The following is an 18,862-nucleotide window of genomic DNA, read 5'->3' on the forward strand; positions in this document are numbered from 1 at the left end:
ATATAATGGCACAATATGATGGCATCTCTTTGTCTTCCTCCCCATTTATCAGCCTACTACCTGCCTCGCCACCTGGCCCCTAACCCTGGCTACCCTCACCCCTACCCCTACCTGATCCGGGGCTTCCCCGACACAGCAGCCCTGGAGAACCGCCAGACGCTGCTCAACGACTACATCACCTCCCAGCAGATGCACCAGTGGCCTGCAGCTGCCGCTATGGCTGCCCAGCGCTCAGACCTGCTGAGGGGGCTCTCGCCACGGGACCAGCCCCTCCAAATGCCCTACTCTGCTGCCCCACGCGGTAAGCCTCACTCTTGTCACAGTGCAAACACACGCACACAGAAAGGAGACCTAGCTGGACAGGTGTAGTGTAATGTAGTTTTGACTAGTGTTCTTCTTGCCTTCTCTTCCCCAGGGATCATCGATCTGTCTCAGGTGCCACACTTACCTGTCCTAGTCCCTCCCTCTGCAGGGTCTTCCGGCTCCCCCATGGACCGCATCACTTACATCCCCGGGGGCCAGGGAGGCTTCCCCAGCCGGCCTTACAACACCTCCCCCATCTCACCAGGTACTAACTGGACTGTACTGTACTCTACACACCAGCCAGCGGCCTGGGAACAGAGGAGTTGTCTGTGTTTGAAAAGGTTGCTGTGTGACTGACTCATCTGTGTGTGTTTTGTTTGTGTCTCTCCTTTGCTGTAGTTGGGCCACAACACATGAGCAAGCAGCACGGCACACCATCTACTGACCGCGAACGAGAGCGGGACCGCGAGAGAGACCGTGAGAGAGAGAGAGACCGTGAGAGAGAGAGAGACCGTGAGAGAGAGAGAGACCGTGAGAGAGAGAGAGACCGCGAGAGAGAGAGAGACCGGGAGCAGGAGAGAGAGCGGGATCGTGAGAGACAGCGAGACAGAGAGCGGGAGAGAGAGCGGGACCGGGACAGAGAGAAGGGGATCTCTCATGGCAACGTGGAACATGCCCCCATCTGGAGACCAGGTGTGTAAAGATCTAGACACACTCTGCTATTACATTATTAAGCTGTTATGTTATTACCATTATAGTAGCGTATTTACAGCACATGGTCTGTATGTGATGTGTATTCTGCTGTTCTATGAGATGAAAGATGTTACTCTGTGCAGTGTGTAATGTGAGTACTGTTTTCCCTCTGTTCCATCACTCAGGCACAGAGCACAGCTCCGGTGGTAGCAGCAGTGTCAGGCCCTCCTCCCACTCCGGCTACAGCCACCAGCACTCCCCGGTGTCCCCTCGTACCCAGGACGGTGTCCAGCAGAGGCCCAGCGTCCTGCACAACACTGGGGGCAAGAGTCTGCCTGTCAGTGACCACAACAACCCTTCTGTGCTAAGGTAAGCTGTACAGTAACATGTCGGATAAATGGCTAAGTGTCTCCTACAGTACGTGCCTTGGTTCACTGAATATCATGTGCTCCTTCTGTGTTTCTTCTAAATATGAGGTGCAGACTCTATTGGGGGTTCATCTGTGGTTGGCATGTTCACTGACTGTTTTAGTGATTGGTTTACCTCTCCCAGGTCCATGCCAGGTTCCAATCGCTACCCAGGCTACAGCCACCTCCAGAGGACCGGGATGCCTACTGAGGGCTACCCACCAAGCATGGACTCCAAGGAAATGGGCCGGGATGGTGGCAAGAGCAGGGGAGGCCTTCCTAAACACACCCAAGACCAACATGGGCCCTCTATATCCTCCAGCAAATCTGACCCCAAGCTGGCCAGCCCTAACCAAGGGGGTTACCCCGTGCCCTACCCCCAGGGCTCTGCAGCCTCTCACCACTCAGGCCGGCCCCCACCTCACCTGCTGACCCCCCAGTTGGATAACCATGTTGGCCGCGGAGAAAGTGGCACGCCTAGTAGGGAAAAGACTCAAAACAAACCGATGTCCGTTCAGGAACAAGAGCTCCGATCACTCGGTAAGACCACCATGACTGCGGCCAACTTCATAAACGCGATTATCATGCGTCAAATTTCTTGTGAAACGGGGATGCCAGAGACGGGCTCGCTCGTGGCCAACAGCGCCAGTGATGGTAAGACGCTCTGGATCCCAGGGTCCCCTCATCACCCAGACCCTCCCCCCGTTCGTCTGTGGCATATTGCACGCTGTGGTGGTTGGCATTATCAAATCAGTCCAATTCATTTTTACATGTTATGTTTTCGTTTTTTTTCCCAACACTATACTATTTTAGCTTTTTTTCCATGTAACTTAGAACTATGTCATTTGTTTTTTAAATGTGGGTACTTGAAGACCACCAAAGGTGACCTCTGGAAAAGAAAAAAAAGATCCAAACTTGAACACCTAATATTATTATTTAACACGTTTTGACATTCTGAAGAAAAAGCAGAAACTGGAGCTGACTTACTAGCTGACTTACTATGGACAGAATATTAAGGAGATGAAAACGGCTGACGCGCTGGATAAATCAAATTATTAAATTACTATGTATTGACCATTATTATGGCAAAAATACAGAACTCAATTGGTATTTCCTTGAAGAGAAAGATCCTAGGTGCCCTTTAAGGTATCATTCATTGAAAATTTAAGCATAACATCCTTTGCTGCTTCTTATTTTCATTTCAGGACATGACGGTCTTCCATGTGGCACCCCCCCATATTGCAGACGTAGTTGACCTGTAGTGTTCGAGAGTTCCAGATTAGAAACTAATCTATGAGATGTAATGTTGGTATGCTTATTAGGATTGTAGTAATTCTGTTAATATTTGATTAATAGTTAGTAATGACACCTTCCTTAAAGACTCACCTCACAAAACCTAAAATGTGGAGGAAGTAAGGCAGAATATTGCTAGATAGATTACCTAAATGACCTAAGCTTTCTTTTATGGTTTGTGACAGTCGGCTTCTCTAAATATAAACCAGTGTGAGTCGTGTAGTAGGAAATGTCCAGGCGAGCCTGCCAGAGTGCATCACCAGCCTAAAGCCCCACCAGCCACCAGACAGACCCTCCCTGGGGCTCCAGATAGTGTTGCGCTTTCACTGGAGGGGGGTCGAGGTGGGGGGCAGGGAGAGGGCTTGAGGGGTGGTGGTGAGACCCAAAAAATGATCCAGGGTGGAGGGGGGTGCTGCAGCTTCAGGCCACAAAGTATCTGCATGCCCTTATTATTATACCTCACTGTAATTTATGCAGATTTTTCCACATGTAAACCACTCAACGCACACCTCTCAACAAAACCTCAGACTTTTCCATCACAAAAAATGTTGATCTTGTTTTCTTGTTTTTCCACTTGTTAAGCTATGTGCCACATCAATATTTCTGACATGCATATAGGGCAAGTGTGTGCATGCAAAGCTCAGAGAAGTATTGTGGTATAACAGACTGTGATATATTTATATACTGTTGCATGTTCAGTATTATCCATTAGGAAAAGGCTAGACCATACATTCACAATGCTACAGAGAGAAGACAGTAGTCCACTATAAAGCTGGATTTCAAATGGACCGGAGACACTATTTTCTGAGAGATGGTAGCAACTGCCAGCCGAAGAGAGAGTGTCATGTTGTTCCTAAGCTCTAGCAATAGAACAGATGAGTGTCTTCAACACAGTGGGACTCCAGGGAACTATGCTGCCCTCCAGGGGTGGACTGACTTACATCAGCTGCTCCAAAGATGAATGCTCTGGTGCAGAACATTTCCAGAGCACAACACACACTGTATGCACATTGCACACAGTTTCTGTAATGAAAGTCAGAGATTAGTCAAATTGGCTTAGGGCACTCCCTAAAGCCCCCTGGGAGAATGACCTCAAAATAGTTCCTCAATGAACCTTAACGGCACACTAGGGCTGTCTGAGAACGTCCTGGTCCATTTTAACTGGTACTATACTACAGCATACACACTTTTTAAAGGAGTTGTGTCAGGAAACCCATTTGATCTGCTGAAATCTAGGCCTATATCATAAATATAGAGTGAAAAGCAGCAGCAGTGTCCGGTGGTCCTTAAATTTGGCGCCATTTCTTCGAAGCGCATCAATTTAAAGACCATTTTATGTCACCGCCTAGCTTCTTAGTCAGATTTTTGGGGTTTGAGATTTGTACGTCTCTCCTTTGAGTAGAGTGCAATATGGAAATAAGTCAATAGTGATCTAAAGTAGATTGTCAAATCCATGTGTGACAACACATAGTAGAGACAGGATTTCTGCAGAAGGGAAACTGCCGTTGCACTCTTATACACAGCAGATGTCACGCAATGTTTACCGAGCACAACGTCAGCTGTGCACAATGGACTTGTTTTGAAAACAAGACATTTTTATGATGCATTTGTTTTTGTTTATTTTATATCAAGCTCTGCCTGTAAGCTGCCTCTATTCAAACTGGCCCAAGCAACTGAATTTCTGCCTTCTTTGTCCCCTCTGTGTGTGTCTGTGTACCTGGTGGTGCTGCTTAATTTGTGTGTGCAATCTGTCTGTCTGTGTGTGTGCAATCTGTCTGTCTGTGTGTGTGCAATCTGTCTGTGTGTGTGTGTGCGCGCGCTCGCTCGTGCTCTGTATGGCTCCACTCCTGTGTGTGCAATCTGTGTGTGTGCTTGTGTGTGTGTTGGGCTGTGTCCTGGACCCTCAGCTCAACAGAAGATAATGCCCATGGAGCAGCACGGTCTGTACCGGCCTCCCTCTGAGGAGAGGCTGTCCCCGGGCCAGCAATCCCCCCTGATGAAAGGCAGCCAGAGGGTGGTCACCCTGGCGCAGCACATCAGTGTAAGCCTCCTAGTTAATGACATGGTGTTCATATTGATCTTAAAGAATTATTATATTTTACTGTATTATATCAGTGTTGCATTTACCATGATAAGGATGATTTCAATACAGTGATTCTCAGATCAAAGTCTTCTGTAGAAGTTAAATGGGGAGCTTTTCTTGGGGGCTGACAAGTGGAAGGTAAAGATCTTGCTGAACGTGTTGGGGATGTGGGAGTATAGAAGTCACTAGAAGTAGGTAGGTTTCCTCCTTGCTGCCTGTCGTGTGTCTGACCTGGACCTGTGATGTTGTGTGTGGGTAACAGGAAGTGATCACCAAGGACTATACCCGGCAGAGCCAACAGGCCCAGCAGCAGTCCTACCACAGCAACCCAGTCCTGGACCTGACCCGGCCCCTCAGCGCTCCCCATGCCCTGCCTGCCTCCCAGGAGTCTAGCCAGGGACCTCGCTACACTCCAGAGGGGACAGGAGGAGAACGTACCCGAGACGGGTATGGCCCAGGAGTGTTTGTTACTTCATGTACACCCTTAGCGGGGTCGACACAATCGGATGCATCCGGTTTTCAGGGGAAATGGGAGAGAGCCTGTGCTGCGACTTCTGTTTCTGGATATTAACAAGGCGACACTGCATCTTAACTCCTCCTCCACATTTATTAGATTGGTTGAACAGTGCAGAAGAGAACATCCCACCTTTTTCTCATCATGAGCAAAGTGTGGGGTGTCCCGGTCAGGTGTATATTTTACGCCTGCTACATTAGGTTACTTTATGTACAATATGTCTACTTACATGCTGACTCACACGCACATATTGATTTTGTCCATCTAGACATGATCAAGACACGCAGGTTGAATTAACAAAACTAATCTGAACCAACTATATTAATTTGGGGACAGGTCTAAAAGCATGAAACATTCATGGCAATTTAGCTAGCTTGCTGTTGGTAGATAATTTGTCTTGGGATATAAGCATTGGGTTGTTATTTTACCTGAAATGCACAAGGTCCTCTACTCAGACAATTAATCCACAGATAAAAGGGTAACGCGAGTTAGTTTCTAGTGATCTCTCCTCCTTCAGGCTTCTTCTTCATTGGACTTTATATGGCGGTTGGCAACCAACTTTAAGGTGCATTACCACCGCCATCTGGACTGGAGTGTGGACCTCAGTTAATCGTTCAATCATCCACGTGGGTATATGCTCCTAAAAACCAATGAGGAGATGGGAGAGGTTCTATGTTAGCGCCTGGCTAGGCAGAGGCTCGTTGACTAGCGCGAGCACTTTGGATGCAATGATTGAGTAACGTGTGTGTACATTTATTTTGCAACGCTCGCAGGCGTAAACCGAGCGGTGTGGTCAGCATGTTATGTACAATATATCTACCAGCATGTGGAAATGTAGAAGTTGAATATTAACTACTGTACTCAGACCACAGTGGCTTATTATTGTGTGTGTGTCCTAGGTCTCCTCAGCCCAAGGCATCACCTGTCAGTATGTCTGCAGACGGCATTGAGCCAGTGTCCCCTGCAGGAGCCATGTCTGAACCAGAGACACAAGGGGCCTCCTACCCCAACGAGCAGGGAGAGCAGGGGTAAGGTCTCACCCTAACTCCTTCCCTTCCTCACACAGCTAGTAGTCATTCAATCACTCTAACCCACAATGTCAGTTATGTACTCCTTATTGTTAACACGTTTTCTTGACAACTCTTGGTAAACATGTTGGGCTGTATGTTCTATTGTGTGTAGTACAGTAGTTCTCCTGATGCTAACCAGACGTGGACGTCTCCCCACAGCATGGGCTCTCGCTCCCCTCCCAACACCCAGCCCCCAGCCTTCTTTAGCAAGCTCACTGAGAGCACCTCAGCCATTGTCAAGTCCAAGAAACAGGAGATGATCAAGAAGATGACCGTGGTCGGCAGTGACGCTGATTTCAGTGAGTCCCACCCCCACAGTGACCGCATACAGCATTGATACTGTAGTACTGTACATACTATATTCATTGACAAAGAGAATATGCTTTAAAAAATATGAGTTTTCTATTTACAGATGCTGGCCAGCCAGGAACAGAGATTTTCAACATGCCTGCCTCTACCACTGCAGGTAAGATAGAGATTAATTACCATGGGATATTTACGGTGAGAGGTGGATTAGTGTTATTCCCAACCACAATGCTGTTGTATAACATGCTTAGAGTAGTCCTAGTTTTTCTGGGATTTTTGCACCGTAGACTGTGCTAGCGAGATTTGCTGTTATGTGATCAGGGTTGGGTAGGTTACTTTCTAAATGTAATCTGTTACTAGTTACATGTCCAAAATGTTTATCAGTAACGTAACTTTTGGATAACCCAAACTCAGTAATGTAATCGGATTACTTTGTTACTTTTAAATTACTTTCCCCTTAAGACATTAAAATAAGATCAAATAATACACTGCTCAAAAAAATAAAGGGAACACTTAAACAACACAATGTAACTCCAAGTCAATCACACTTCTGTGAAATCAAACTGTCCACTTAGGAAGCAACACTGATTGACAATAAATTTCACATGCTGTTGTGCAAATGGAATAGACAACAGGTGGAAATTATAGGCAATTAGCAAGACACCCCCAATAAAGGAGTGGTTCTGCAGGTGGTGACCACAGACCACTTCTCAGTTCCTATGCTTCCTGGCTGATGTTTTGGTCACTTTTGAATGCTGGCGGTGCTTTCACTCTAGTGGTAGCATGAGACGGAGTCTACAACCCACACAAGTGGCTCAAGTAGTGCAGCTCATCCAGGATGGCACATCAATGCGAGCTGTGGCAAGAAGGTTTGCTGTGTCTGTCAGCATAGTGTCCAGAGCATGGAGGCGCTACCAGGAGACAGGCCAGTACATCAGGAGACGTGGAGGAGGCCATAGGAGGGCAACAACCCAGCAGCAGGACCACTACCTCCGCCTTTGTGCAAGGGGGAGCAGGAGAAGCACTGCCAGAGCCCTGCAAAATGACCTCCAGCAGGCCACAAATGTGCATGTGTCTGCTCAAACGGTCAGAAACAGACTCCATGAGGGTGGTATGAGGGCCCGACGTCCACAGGTGGGGGTTGTGCTTACAGCCCAACACCGTGCAGGACGTTGGGCATTTGCCAGAGAACACCAAGATTGGCAAATTCGCCACTGGCGCCCTGTGCTCTTCACAGATGAAAGCAGGTTCACACTGAGCACGTGACAGACGTGACAGAGTCTGGAGACGTCGTGGAGAACGTTCTGCTGCCTGCAACATCCTCCAGCATGACCGGTTTGGCGGTGGGTCAGTCATGGTGTGGGGTGGCATTTCTTTGGGGGGCCGCACAGCCCTCCATGTGCTCGCCAGAGGTAGCCTGACTGCCATTAGGTACCGAGATGAGATCCTCAGACCCCTTGTGAGACCATATGCTGGTGCGGTTGGCCCTGGGTTCCTCCTAATGCAAGACAATGCTAGACCTCATGTGGCTGGAGAGTGTCAGCAGTTCCTGCAAGAGGAAGGCATTGATGCTATGGACTGGTCCGCCCGTTCCCCAGACCTGAATCCAATTGAGCACATCTGGGACATCATGTCTCGCTCCATCCACCAACGCCACGTTGCACCACAGACTGTCCAGGAGTTGGCGGATGCTTTAGTCCAGGTCTGGGAGGAGATCCCTCAGGAGACCATGCGCCACCTCATCAGGAGCATGCCCAGGCGTTGTAGGGAGATCATACAGGCACGTGGAGGCCACACACACTACTGAGCCTCATTTTGACTTGTTTTAAGGACATTACATCAAAGTTGGATCAGCCTGTGGTGTGGTTTTCCACTTTAATTTTGAGTGCGACTCCAAATCCAGACCTCCATGGGTTGATAAATTGGATTTCCATTGATTATTTTTGTGTGATTTTGTTGTCAGCACATTCAACTATGTAAAGAAAAAAGTATTTAACAACATTATTTCTTTCATTCAGATCTAGGATGTGTTGTTTAAGTGTTCCCTTTATTTTTTTGAGCAGTGTATATTTTTTTAAAATCCTCCCTTACAAGCCAAAAAATTGTAATCAGATTACAGATACTTTTGAAAAACTAGATGATTACTTCTAGGATTATTTTTAAATTCAGAAAGGATGTTCGCGGGAAAAATCTTCCACCTTTCTGTTTTCTCAATGACATTCAATCCAGCATTGAAAAAAGGTGCACGTTTGTTCCGCCGGAGCGAGTCTGACCACAAGTCAGAGACTGATGACACACGAAATGCGTTTGATGGATCACAGGAAAAAAACAGGAATAGGCTTTAGTAGGCTACAGTCCAAGCTATGTCTTCTAAAACTATTTGGCTAATCTGTACTTCCATAATTCCAAGTCCTATTCTTGAAAATCAAGGGGTTCAATTAATTGGAATGACTGGCAACCTGACAGATTTTGGGTTTTAATGTAAAGAAATAACCTAATCATATTATTATCTGTAGTAGAAAGCAATGGATTAGAAGAAGCCTACATAACCAACCCATAAAGTAAAATGCAACACCCATTTATGGCCAGCTATGATTTATCCTGCAACAGATGTCGTTCAATTGGTAATATACTGCTCAAAAAAAATAAAGGGAACACTAAAATAACAACACCTAGATCTGAATGAATGAAATAATCTTATTAAATACTTTTTTCTTTACATAGTTGAATGTGCTGACAACAAAATCACACAAAAATAATCAATGGAAATCCAATTTATCAACCCATGGAGGTCTGGATTTGGAGTCACACTCAAAATTAAAGTGGAAAACCACACTACAGGCTGATCCAACTTTAATGTAATGTCCTTAAAACAAGTCAAAATGAGGCTCAGTAGTGTGTGTGGCCTCCACGTGCCTGTATGACCTCCCTACAACGCCTGGGCATGCTCCTGATGAGGTGGCGGATGGTCTCCTGAGAGATCTCCTCCCAGACCTGGACTAAAGCATCCGCCAACTCCTGAACAGTCTGTGGTGCAACGTGGCGTTGGTGGATGGAGCGAGACATGATGTCCCAGATGTGCTCAATTGGATTCAGGTCTGGGGAACGGGCGGGCCAGTCCATAGCATCAATGCCTTCCTCTTGCAGGAACTGCTGACACACTCCAGCCACATGAGGTCTAGCATTGTCTTGCATTAGGAGGAACCCAGGGCCAACCGCACCAGCATATGGTCTCACAAGGGGTCTGAGGATCTCATCTCGGTACCTAATGGCAGTCAGGCTACCTCTGGCGAGCACATGGAGGGCTGTGCGGGCCCCCAAAGAAATGCCACCCCACACCATGACTGACCCACCGCCAAACCGGTCATGCTGGAGGATGTTGCAGGCAGCAGAACGTTCTCCACGGCGTCTCCAGACTCTGTCACGTCTGTCACGTGCTCATTGTGAACCTGCTTTCATCTGTGAAGAGCACAGGGCGCCAGTGGCGAATTTGCCAATCTTGGTGTTCTCTGGCAAATGCCAAACGTCCTGCACGGTGTTGGGCTGTAAGCACAACCCCCACCTGTGGACGTCGGGCCCTCATACCACCCTCATGGAGTCTGTTTCTGACTGTTTGAGCAGACACATGCACATTTGTGGCCTGCTGGAGGTCATTTTGCAGGGCTCTGCCAGTGCTCCTCCTGCTCCTCCTTGCACAAAGGCAGAGGTAGCGCTCCTGCTGCTGGGTTGTTGCCCTCCTACGGCCTCCTCCACGTCTCCTGATGTACTGGCCTGTCTTCTGGTAGCGCCTCCATCCTCTGGACACTACGCTGACAGACACAGCAAACCTTCTTGCCACAGCTCGCATTGATGTGCCATCCTGGATGAGCTGCACTACTTGAGCCACTTGTGTGGGTTGTAGACTCCGTCTCATGCTACCACTAGAGTGAAAGCACCGCCAGCATTCAAAAGTTACCAAAACATCAGCCAGGAAGCATTGGAACTGAGAAGTGGTCTGTGGTCTCCACCTGCAGAACCACTCCTTTATTGGGGTGTCTTGCTTATTGCCTATAATTTCCACCTGTTGTCTATTCCATTTGCACAACAGCATGTGAAATTTATTGTCAATCAGTGTTGCTTCCTAAGTGGACAGTTTGATTTCACAGAAGTGTGATTGACTTGGAGTTACATTGTGTTGTTTAAGTGTTCCCTTTATTTTTTTGAGCAGTATATATAATTATCCATTGCATGTAATAGTTACTCCCCAACTCTGGTGAATATGTAATGGTATAGATCAGCATGTTACAGTAGAGAGGCTCTCTTCCAGTTTGTATAGATATGGCCATGTGCCCCATATGAACCCCTAGCAGACACAGCTAGGCTTCGGGCTGAAGCTTTAGGGCATGTGCATCAGCTAGGCTACTCACAGGAGACTGGAGAGCAGTAGCTACATCCTAGCTACATCCATTTCAATTCTATTTGAGTCTTTCTTGCTCTATTTATTTGTATCTCTCTCTCTCCCACTACTCAATGCCTTGGTTCTGTCCCTCTCACCCTCTCTAACCTCCCCCTGTCCCCTCTTGCCTACCAGGACCTGTAAGTATCCGCAGCCACCCGGCTCCTGAGGCATCCGGTAACACCATAGGCCTGGAAGCCATTATCAGAAAGGCCCTGATGGGCAGGTATGATGACCAGGCTGAGGAGCGCCCTCCCTCTTCCAATGCTATTAACTCCATGGCTGCCAGTGTGCCTGCCGCTAATCCTCTCGCTGACGGACGGACCGAGGACTCTTACTCACTACAAGGTGTGATATTACCCCACAAATCTCCCTCTGTCATAAGCCTCCACTCAGTTACAGGGTAGGGGTATTGTCTCTGTGCATTGTATGTACTGGTGTTCAGAGCAGGCAGTATTTCCAATTATGAAGCCGTAATGTATGTGTAACAAATGAAATATTGTATTTAGGCTACTTAATTAATATTTGTTAGACTAGTTTCTCACAGTTGTAACTTCAGATGTATGGAACCTGCTATATAGATAAATGTGGATAGAATTGGTCAATCAACCACAGGGCTGTGTTTTGTACCCTTCTTCTGGCTGCAGGTGGGGGGAAGCCAAAGGGTAGCGGGCGCTCTAACGGGCGGAAGGCCAAATCCCCCGGGCCGGGCCTGTCAGGGGGGGAGAGACCCTCCTCTGTGTCCTCTGTCCACTCTGAGGGGGATGCCAACCGCCGCACGCCCCTCATCAACCGTGTCTGGGAGGACCGGCCCTCCTCCACAGGTACTGCTCCCCCTGCCCATACTGCACCTCTCACGTCTACACCATCTCATCCCCCACTGCTCATATTCAGCTGTACCGTTAAACCCTGTGTACTGCAGTCTGCTACCCATGGCATCATGGTCAGCACTCAATGATGTATTGTTGCTGTTCTTCCTCCTGCAGGCCCCACTCCCTTCCCATGTAACCCCCTGACCATGCGTTTCCCCGGTGGCATGCCGGTGTCAGCGCCCTCCCCCTCCTCTGGCCAGCTAGGGGCCCAGGGTCTGGGGCAGGGGCGGGCCTGGGAGGAGGAGCCTAAGCCCCTGTTGTGTTCTCAGTACGAGACCCTGTCTGACAGCGAGTGAGAGACCCTGTCTGACAGCGAGTGAGAGACCCTGTCTGACAGCGAGTGAGAGACCCTGTCTGACAGCGAGTGAGAGACCCTGTCTGACAGCGAGTGAGAGACCCTGTCTGACAGCGAGTGAGAGACCCTGCCATGGAACAGAACAGCACCTGCCAACTATCAACCACCTCCACTGCTGCTGCAGACACACACACACCACTCTACACTCTCCACCCCACTCTACACTCTCCACCCCACTCTACACTCTCCAACCAGGAAAGGAGTGACCTCTTAGCCTCCCATCTCACACTGCTGACTGAGCATCTCAAGCGCTGATGGTGGTGTGCTGAAACACTGCTGCTCGGTGAGTGTGTGTGTGTGTTGGTGTTTCTGTGTATACACTCACTCCAGGACTACTCTAAAGGACAAATCACTTTTTTTTTTTTTTTTACTTGCATTTCCCCCCTCTTGCTGGCCTTATCAATACAGACACATCAATTCACTCACTTTTTTGTGTAGGTTTCTAGTGTCTTCTACGGATTGTGGAAGGGACTTGATACGGCCACATAGTCTGATGCTCATGTGTTTTAATCTGACCTGTTGATGGATTCACTGGCCCTGGACAAGGATGGATGTGTCCTCTGTTGTACAGGAATCCTGCTCTACTCTGTCTGGGCTCTGTGAGCAGGGCTTCAACCTGGAGCTTCAACTTGGAGAAGCCTGCTGCCTCCACTGACCATCTCCATCTCTCATTCTTTCTGCCAATGACCCCATGGACACGGAGTTAACCACACAGCTCTGCATGGAGAGGTCTGCTAGGGAAGTGGACTCCTTCACTGACCCATGTCATTGTGCAGTGGGAGTACAGTACAGTGCAGTAGAGTACAGTACATTACAGTGGACACTGTACAGACGGCCGGTGCATTTCTACCACTATCAGATGATGGACAGGAGGGAAAAAAACACATTGTTTTCCTGTGTTTGTAATTTAGTTTTCTCCTTTTTAAATCAAGTCAGTCCAGTCTTGTGTTTGAAAGTGAACTGAGACCGTTAGTACTTTTTATGGTGAATTTTGATGGTGTCAGTTATTGTTTCTTATTTGCAACGATTTATCTTGGGGGGTACGTGGGAGGGTTATATCATTGGTTAACAGGGTATACATGATGCCCATTGCTGATGATGTCATCATACATTTTATATTTTATTGGAGGACGGTGGCGGCGTATGGTCTCCAGGCATCCAATAGAGAGAGTGGACTGTGGGTGTGATGGATGGCACTAAGAGACAAGTGACACTTTCTCACTCTTTGTATATGAATCATGTCTATGTGTTTGTTGAGACTGTTTTTGGATGTTAAGCACTTAGTTGTCCATCTGTTCACAATGGCATTTTTAAGAATGTGTCTTTCGGGCAGGTGAGAATGGACTCAAGAAGAAGAGTGTAGAATCCTACTAATAGAAGTGTCCTCCTCCTCTAACATCTGTTTCTTTTGGTCTTGCCACATACATGATTTAGTGTTCCCGCACTCAAGCGACAATCACAGCTAGTGAAACATTACCTAGTCCGCTTAGTGCGGGTAGAGACCAACCTTAAAGCTGCTTTAGGGCAAATTTCCCGGCATTAGAGTTGGAATGTGCTTGCATTAAATAGGTGACAAATAAAAGCCATCTATGTTTCTATGCCCCTTGGACCATGGTGGTGCCGGCTGTGGCTGTAGTGTGAGCCCCGGCTGGCCTGCTGGAAGTCCGTCTCTAGGATGGAATGCCTATTGTCTCTAGGAGCTGCCTGTTGTGACGGTCTGACCTCTGAACTTTTACTGTCTAGAGGAAGAGGAGCTCTGCCTCACCAGGCCAGACGCACATTTTTATCTAGACCCGATTTTGTACAGTTCTAAGATTCCTAGTGTTAAGTGCCATTCATTTTACATATACAGTAGTAGTTACCAAGTGACGCACACATTTTTTTAAATATTTTTTTTTCTACATGCCAGGGTTATAAGTGTTTATGCAGGGAAATGTTGATACCAAGAGCAGATGAAATGTCCTTCTTTTGATGTCTTTTTTTTGTCCAAATCTGTCACAGCCTTAGCGCTTAACTGTCACTGTCACTTACACATGATTTACAATGGGAGCTGCTAACTTACTGTTGTGAATGTTAAGAAATGAAAAGCAGTGTATTCTGTCTGAGGATTGTAGAACTTGCTGCTTTCACATCAGGTTACCATGACAATGGGCAACGACATGGTCAAAGTTGAATGTCCTCTTGCAGGCTAAGCAATAGCTATATAAAAGGTGAATGCCAAGAAGAAAGATGTAAAAATGGTGCTGTTTCAAAGGCGATCATATAAACATTGCCCAATTTGTTTTTACAGGCAACATACCCTCAGTCCTATTATATTCTGGCATGGTACTGATTCAAATGAGGTTTAAACAGTTCAAACGTTAGTGTTACATTTGTGTGATTAAGTTTTTGTCCATTTTAATGATGGTGTCCATGGCTTGTATTGACTGTTGAAGCCAGAGAAGCACAGCTGTTCTCAGTATGACTTGTTTAGAGGGACTGCACTGCACTGTGTTATCCTGTCCACTAGTTGAGAGGGAGTTGAGTTAGTCATGATGGAGACGTGTTAGTAATGAACGTGGAACAGTTGGACAGCTTTCACTCTCCTTCCTCTTCCTCTTCACTGGATTACATCAAGTTTCTACTCTGGCTACCTATTATATTGGTCATGGTTCAGATCTAATGAGTCAAGGTGAAGCTAAATGAAAAGTTTGTAACTGGACCCAACCAACTACAAGGTAACCCCAGCTTTGTATTATAAGATAGTTTGTGTCTTTACTTGTATATCAATTGACTATTCATGAAGTCATTGGGAGAGCAAAGTGACAGTAAAGTTTGACGTGACAAGACAAAAACCATATCCAGATGTGTTCGCTAAGTAAATAGCAGAGGAAACGAGAATAATCAGTTGTTTTTAAATGTACTGATGTGTATTTGAATGATTTATGCTTTTCACTCGTTTCTGTTCGTTCTTACACCGCTTGCTTTGATTATGGTCATGACACTCTCCATGCTAATAGGTAGCATTTCATTGGTAATGAAAGGAATGATTCAAAACGAACGAAAAACAAATGAATGGAAGGGCCGATACGACCCCTGTATTGTCCACAGCTGGGGGGGGGGTGGCATTGACCTTGATCAACCGTATTGTGCGTAATGATTTGTTTTATATATAATTATAACCCACTGTATAATAGCCAGGATTGTAAATAGAACTGAAGAGATGTAAATATTTATGTGGCTTGCTGCAAGGTTGGTATTTACAGAAAAACTATTCACACTGTTTAATTCTACATGCCCACCAGCAAGCTTTGTGGATAGCAGTGTAAAAAACAAACAAAAACACTGCCTTAATGTTTAAATAAAAATCTTATTGCCATTGAAACTGATGCTGTTCATGTCTTTCTGTATACTTTGTTTGCCATGTATTACATTGTTGCAAATGTGTATGATCACCAATTGAATAGGCTATTTTAAGAAAGACTATTTTAAATTGAGGGGGAAAAATAAAGACTAGATATGATGCAAACAACTATCTTAGATCTCATGAGAGAACCGAAGATACATTATATTGCTGACAAGTGTATAAAATCGAGCACCCGGACATCCAATCTCCATAGACTAACATTGGCAGTAGAATGGCCTTACTGAAGAGCTCAGACTTTCAACGTGGCACCGTCATGGGATGCCACCTTTCCAACAAGTCAGTTTGTCAAATTTCTGCCCTGCTAGAGCTGCCCCGGTCAACTGTAAGTGCTGTTATTGTGAAGTGGAAACATCTAGGAGCAACAATGGCTCAGTCTCGAAGTGGTAGGCCACACAAGCTCAAAGAACAGCAACGCTGAAGCACATAAAAATCAACCTGTCCTCGGTTGCAACACTCACTACCGAGTTCCGAACTGCCTCTGGAAGCAACGTCATCACTGTTCGGAACTGTTTGTCCGTCTGGAGCGTCATGAAATGGGTTTTCATGGCCGAGCATCAGCTGGAGTGGTGTAAAGCTCGCCGCCATTGGACTCTGGAGCAGTGGAAAAGCGTTCTCTGAAGTGATGAATCACGTTTCACCATCTGGCAGTCCGACGGACAAATCTGGTTTTGGTGGAAGCCAGGAGAATGCTACCTGCCTGAATGCATAGTGCCAACTGTGAAGTTTGGTAGAGGAGGAATAATGGTCTGGGGCTGTTTTTCATGTTTCAGGCTAGGCCCCTTAATTCAAGTGAAAGGAAATGTAAACGCTACAGCATACAATGACATTCTAGATGATTCTGTGTTTCCAACCGTGTGGCAACAGTTTGGGGAAAGCCCTTTCCTGTTTCAGCATGACAATGCCCCTGTGCTCAAAGCGAGGTCCAAACAGAAGTGGTTTGTCAAGATTGTTGTGGAAGAACTTGGCTGACCTGCACAGAGCATTGACCTCAACCCTATTGAACACCTTTGGGGTGAATTGGAACGCCGACTGTGAGCCAGGCCTAATTGCCCAACATCAGTGCCCGACCTTACTAATGCTCTTGTGGCTGAATGGAAACTAGTCCCCGCATCAATGTTCCAACATCTAGTGGAAAGTCTTCCCAGAAGAGTGGAGGCTGTTATAGCAGCAAAGGGGGGACCGACTCCATACTAATGCCCATGATTTTGGAATGAGATGTTCGACAAGCAGATGTACACATACTTTTGGTCACGTAGTGTATGTTTAAAGCTGATCTAGTTTTAGAAAAATGAACTATCCCAGTCTAAATTGCTACCACATAATATAGTGCAGTGGAAACCAGCCGCCACAAGTGGGTGCTAGACTCCTATTATTAGATGTGGTGGTTGGAACAATGAGCTGCCTGCATATCTTTGCCACACACTGCTTCTCTGACAGTAAACCAAGTACCATAAAACACAGGAGGAGAAGAACTGTCACGTTGACAATCAAATGAGTGGTTAATGAGGGGGTTAAATGCAGTGATCTGAGGTCCAGCAATTATGAGTGAACTGAATCCCCAGGGGTTAATGGTGAACAATACCCAGAAGATGTGCGAACAAAGCCATGCGACATGACTCCAACATGGTCACCTGGAGGGATCAGACAATGAAGTTGAAGTCTCACCCAGTTGATCACATTAAAATAGTAGAACCCCTCAATGGTGCTGCCTATGCCAATACGGCGTTTTGGCCAATAGTGGCCTCTATCATTCTCTATGATTCAAACAGACTCCATTTCAAAGGAAACAAGCACTCATTAAGATCAAGTGTGGCCAATTAATGGGCACAGCAAACACACCTGAGTTTTGTTGATGCTAATAAGGGAATGTATATGTTTTTAAATAACATTCTTAGAACCTCTGAACGTTACTAAAGTTTTCTTGTGGTTTTTATGGAAAGTTTTCTTAACGTTCTCAGAACAATTTAAGAACATGACTTTAAATAGAACCATGATGAAACATTATGCTGAAGTACTGAAATTGTCACAAAAGAACGTTGTTAATGTTCTTGGACCAATTTGAGAATCTGACATTAACTAGAACCATGAGGAAACCTGTTGGAAACACTGCTTTAGTACTGAAATTCCCACAGAAGAACGTTATTTCTTAATGTTCCCTGAACTATTCTTAAACCAGTTAGAGAATGTTCCTAGAACATTACCATTTTTATTTTATTTTTTTAATGTAACCATGTTTGAACATTTAGGAAACCTTCTGTTAAAGTAATGAAATACCAAGAAATAACTTTTTTTCAAGTTCCTTAAATTTGCTGAGAATGTTCCAAAGCCAAGCAGAAGTGGAGAATAGTATTGTAAATTCTTGTATGGAGCACTTTCAGATTATGCTAAAATGAAGACTGCTGCTGTCAACATTGGTGAAAAAATGATTGCATCGAAGCTACTAGAGTGCGGCTTTTCCTTTTCTTTAGAAGCACTTTTGGATTGTAACAGAGTTTATTTCGAAATAGATCGCTCTGGGTTATACCAACTATTGTCATGTTTTATGTTTGTCCCTCTGTTGTGCTGAGACTAGCTACAATTTCACAACTGACTGCCTTGTAGCTTTAGAGGAACAAATGAGAGTGGAGCATTTAGTTGTAAAGTCTTGGTTGGGCCCAAGCCCCAGTCACAGCCCCTGTGTGACATCTTAATCCTGTCTTGTGCTATTAGCTTCAGAGTGAGGAAGGAGGTGCTGATGGATTTGTGCTACTGAGAAGACCATGGGGCTCTGAGGCATACACCCAAACCCTTCTACGTGCCCTCTGCCAAACGAGAGAGGCAGAGCTGCTGTTATTTTAATATCACTTGGATATTAATAGGATGGATTCATGGGACAGAATAGTGCTTGAGTTATAGATGCTAAATATTCAAGCTTTGGAAACGACCATGATTGTGCTAATTGTAGAAGTGTTGACTGTAATTGATATATGTGTTTCTGGGGAAAGTTCTGCCTTTTTTACTTTCAAGTCTATGAGCTTCTCATTTTCATTTTTCTTCTCCTTCTCTCACTCGTTTACTTCTGAAGTGTGAGGCAGGGCAGAACCTTCAACAGTTAAGTAGTTGCGCCACATTTAATGTGACCTTTT

General features: G+C 46.0%; 1 protein-coding gene across 12 annotated transcripts in view; it reads left to right on the forward strand.

Annotated features, from left to right (window-relative positions):
* Positions 1-15,695, forward strand: part of ncor2 (nuclear receptor corepressor 2) — a 202,442-nt gene extending 186,747 nt beyond the window's left edge. For 9 of the 12 annotated variants that reach the window (XM_029717277.1, XM_029717284.1, XM_029717287.1 and 6 more), the window contains 13 exons: positions 50-301; positions 416-568; positions 703-996; positions 1,182-1,365; positions 1,549-2,057; positions 4,604-4,737; positions 5,042-5,226; positions 6,193-6,321; positions 6,523-6,662; positions 6,776-6,829; positions 11,240-11,452; positions 11,752-11,928; positions 12,091-15,695. In XM_029717277.1, the coding sequence (XP_029573137.1) occupies positions 50-301; positions 416-568; positions 703-996; positions 1,182-1,365; positions 1,549-2,057; positions 4,604-4,737; positions 5,042-5,226; positions 6,193-6,321; positions 6,523-6,662; positions 6,776-6,829; positions 11,240-11,452; positions 11,752-11,928; positions 12,091-12,272 (2,606 nt within the window). In that variant the 3' untranslated portion in view covers positions 12,273-15,695. The remainder of the gene's footprint in view (positions 1-49; positions 302-415; positions 569-702; positions 997-1,181; positions 1,366-1,548; positions 2,058-4,603; positions 4,738-5,041; positions 5,227-6,192; positions 6,322-6,522; positions 6,663-6,775; positions 6,830-11,239; positions 11,453-11,751; positions 11,929-12,090) is intronic. The other 3 variants (XM_029717278.1, XM_029717288.1, XM_029717286.1) reach the window with 2 other exon arrangements.
* Positions 15,696-18,862: the final 3,167 nt, after the last annotated feature.

The sequence above is a fragment of the Salmo trutta genome, chromosome 27 (genome assembly GCF_901001165.1).
Source record: "Salmo trutta chromosome 27, fSalTru1.1, whole genome shotgun sequence".
Classification (NCBI taxonomy): Eukaryota; Metazoa; Chordata; class Actinopteri; order Salmoniformes; family Salmonidae; genus Salmo; species Salmo trutta.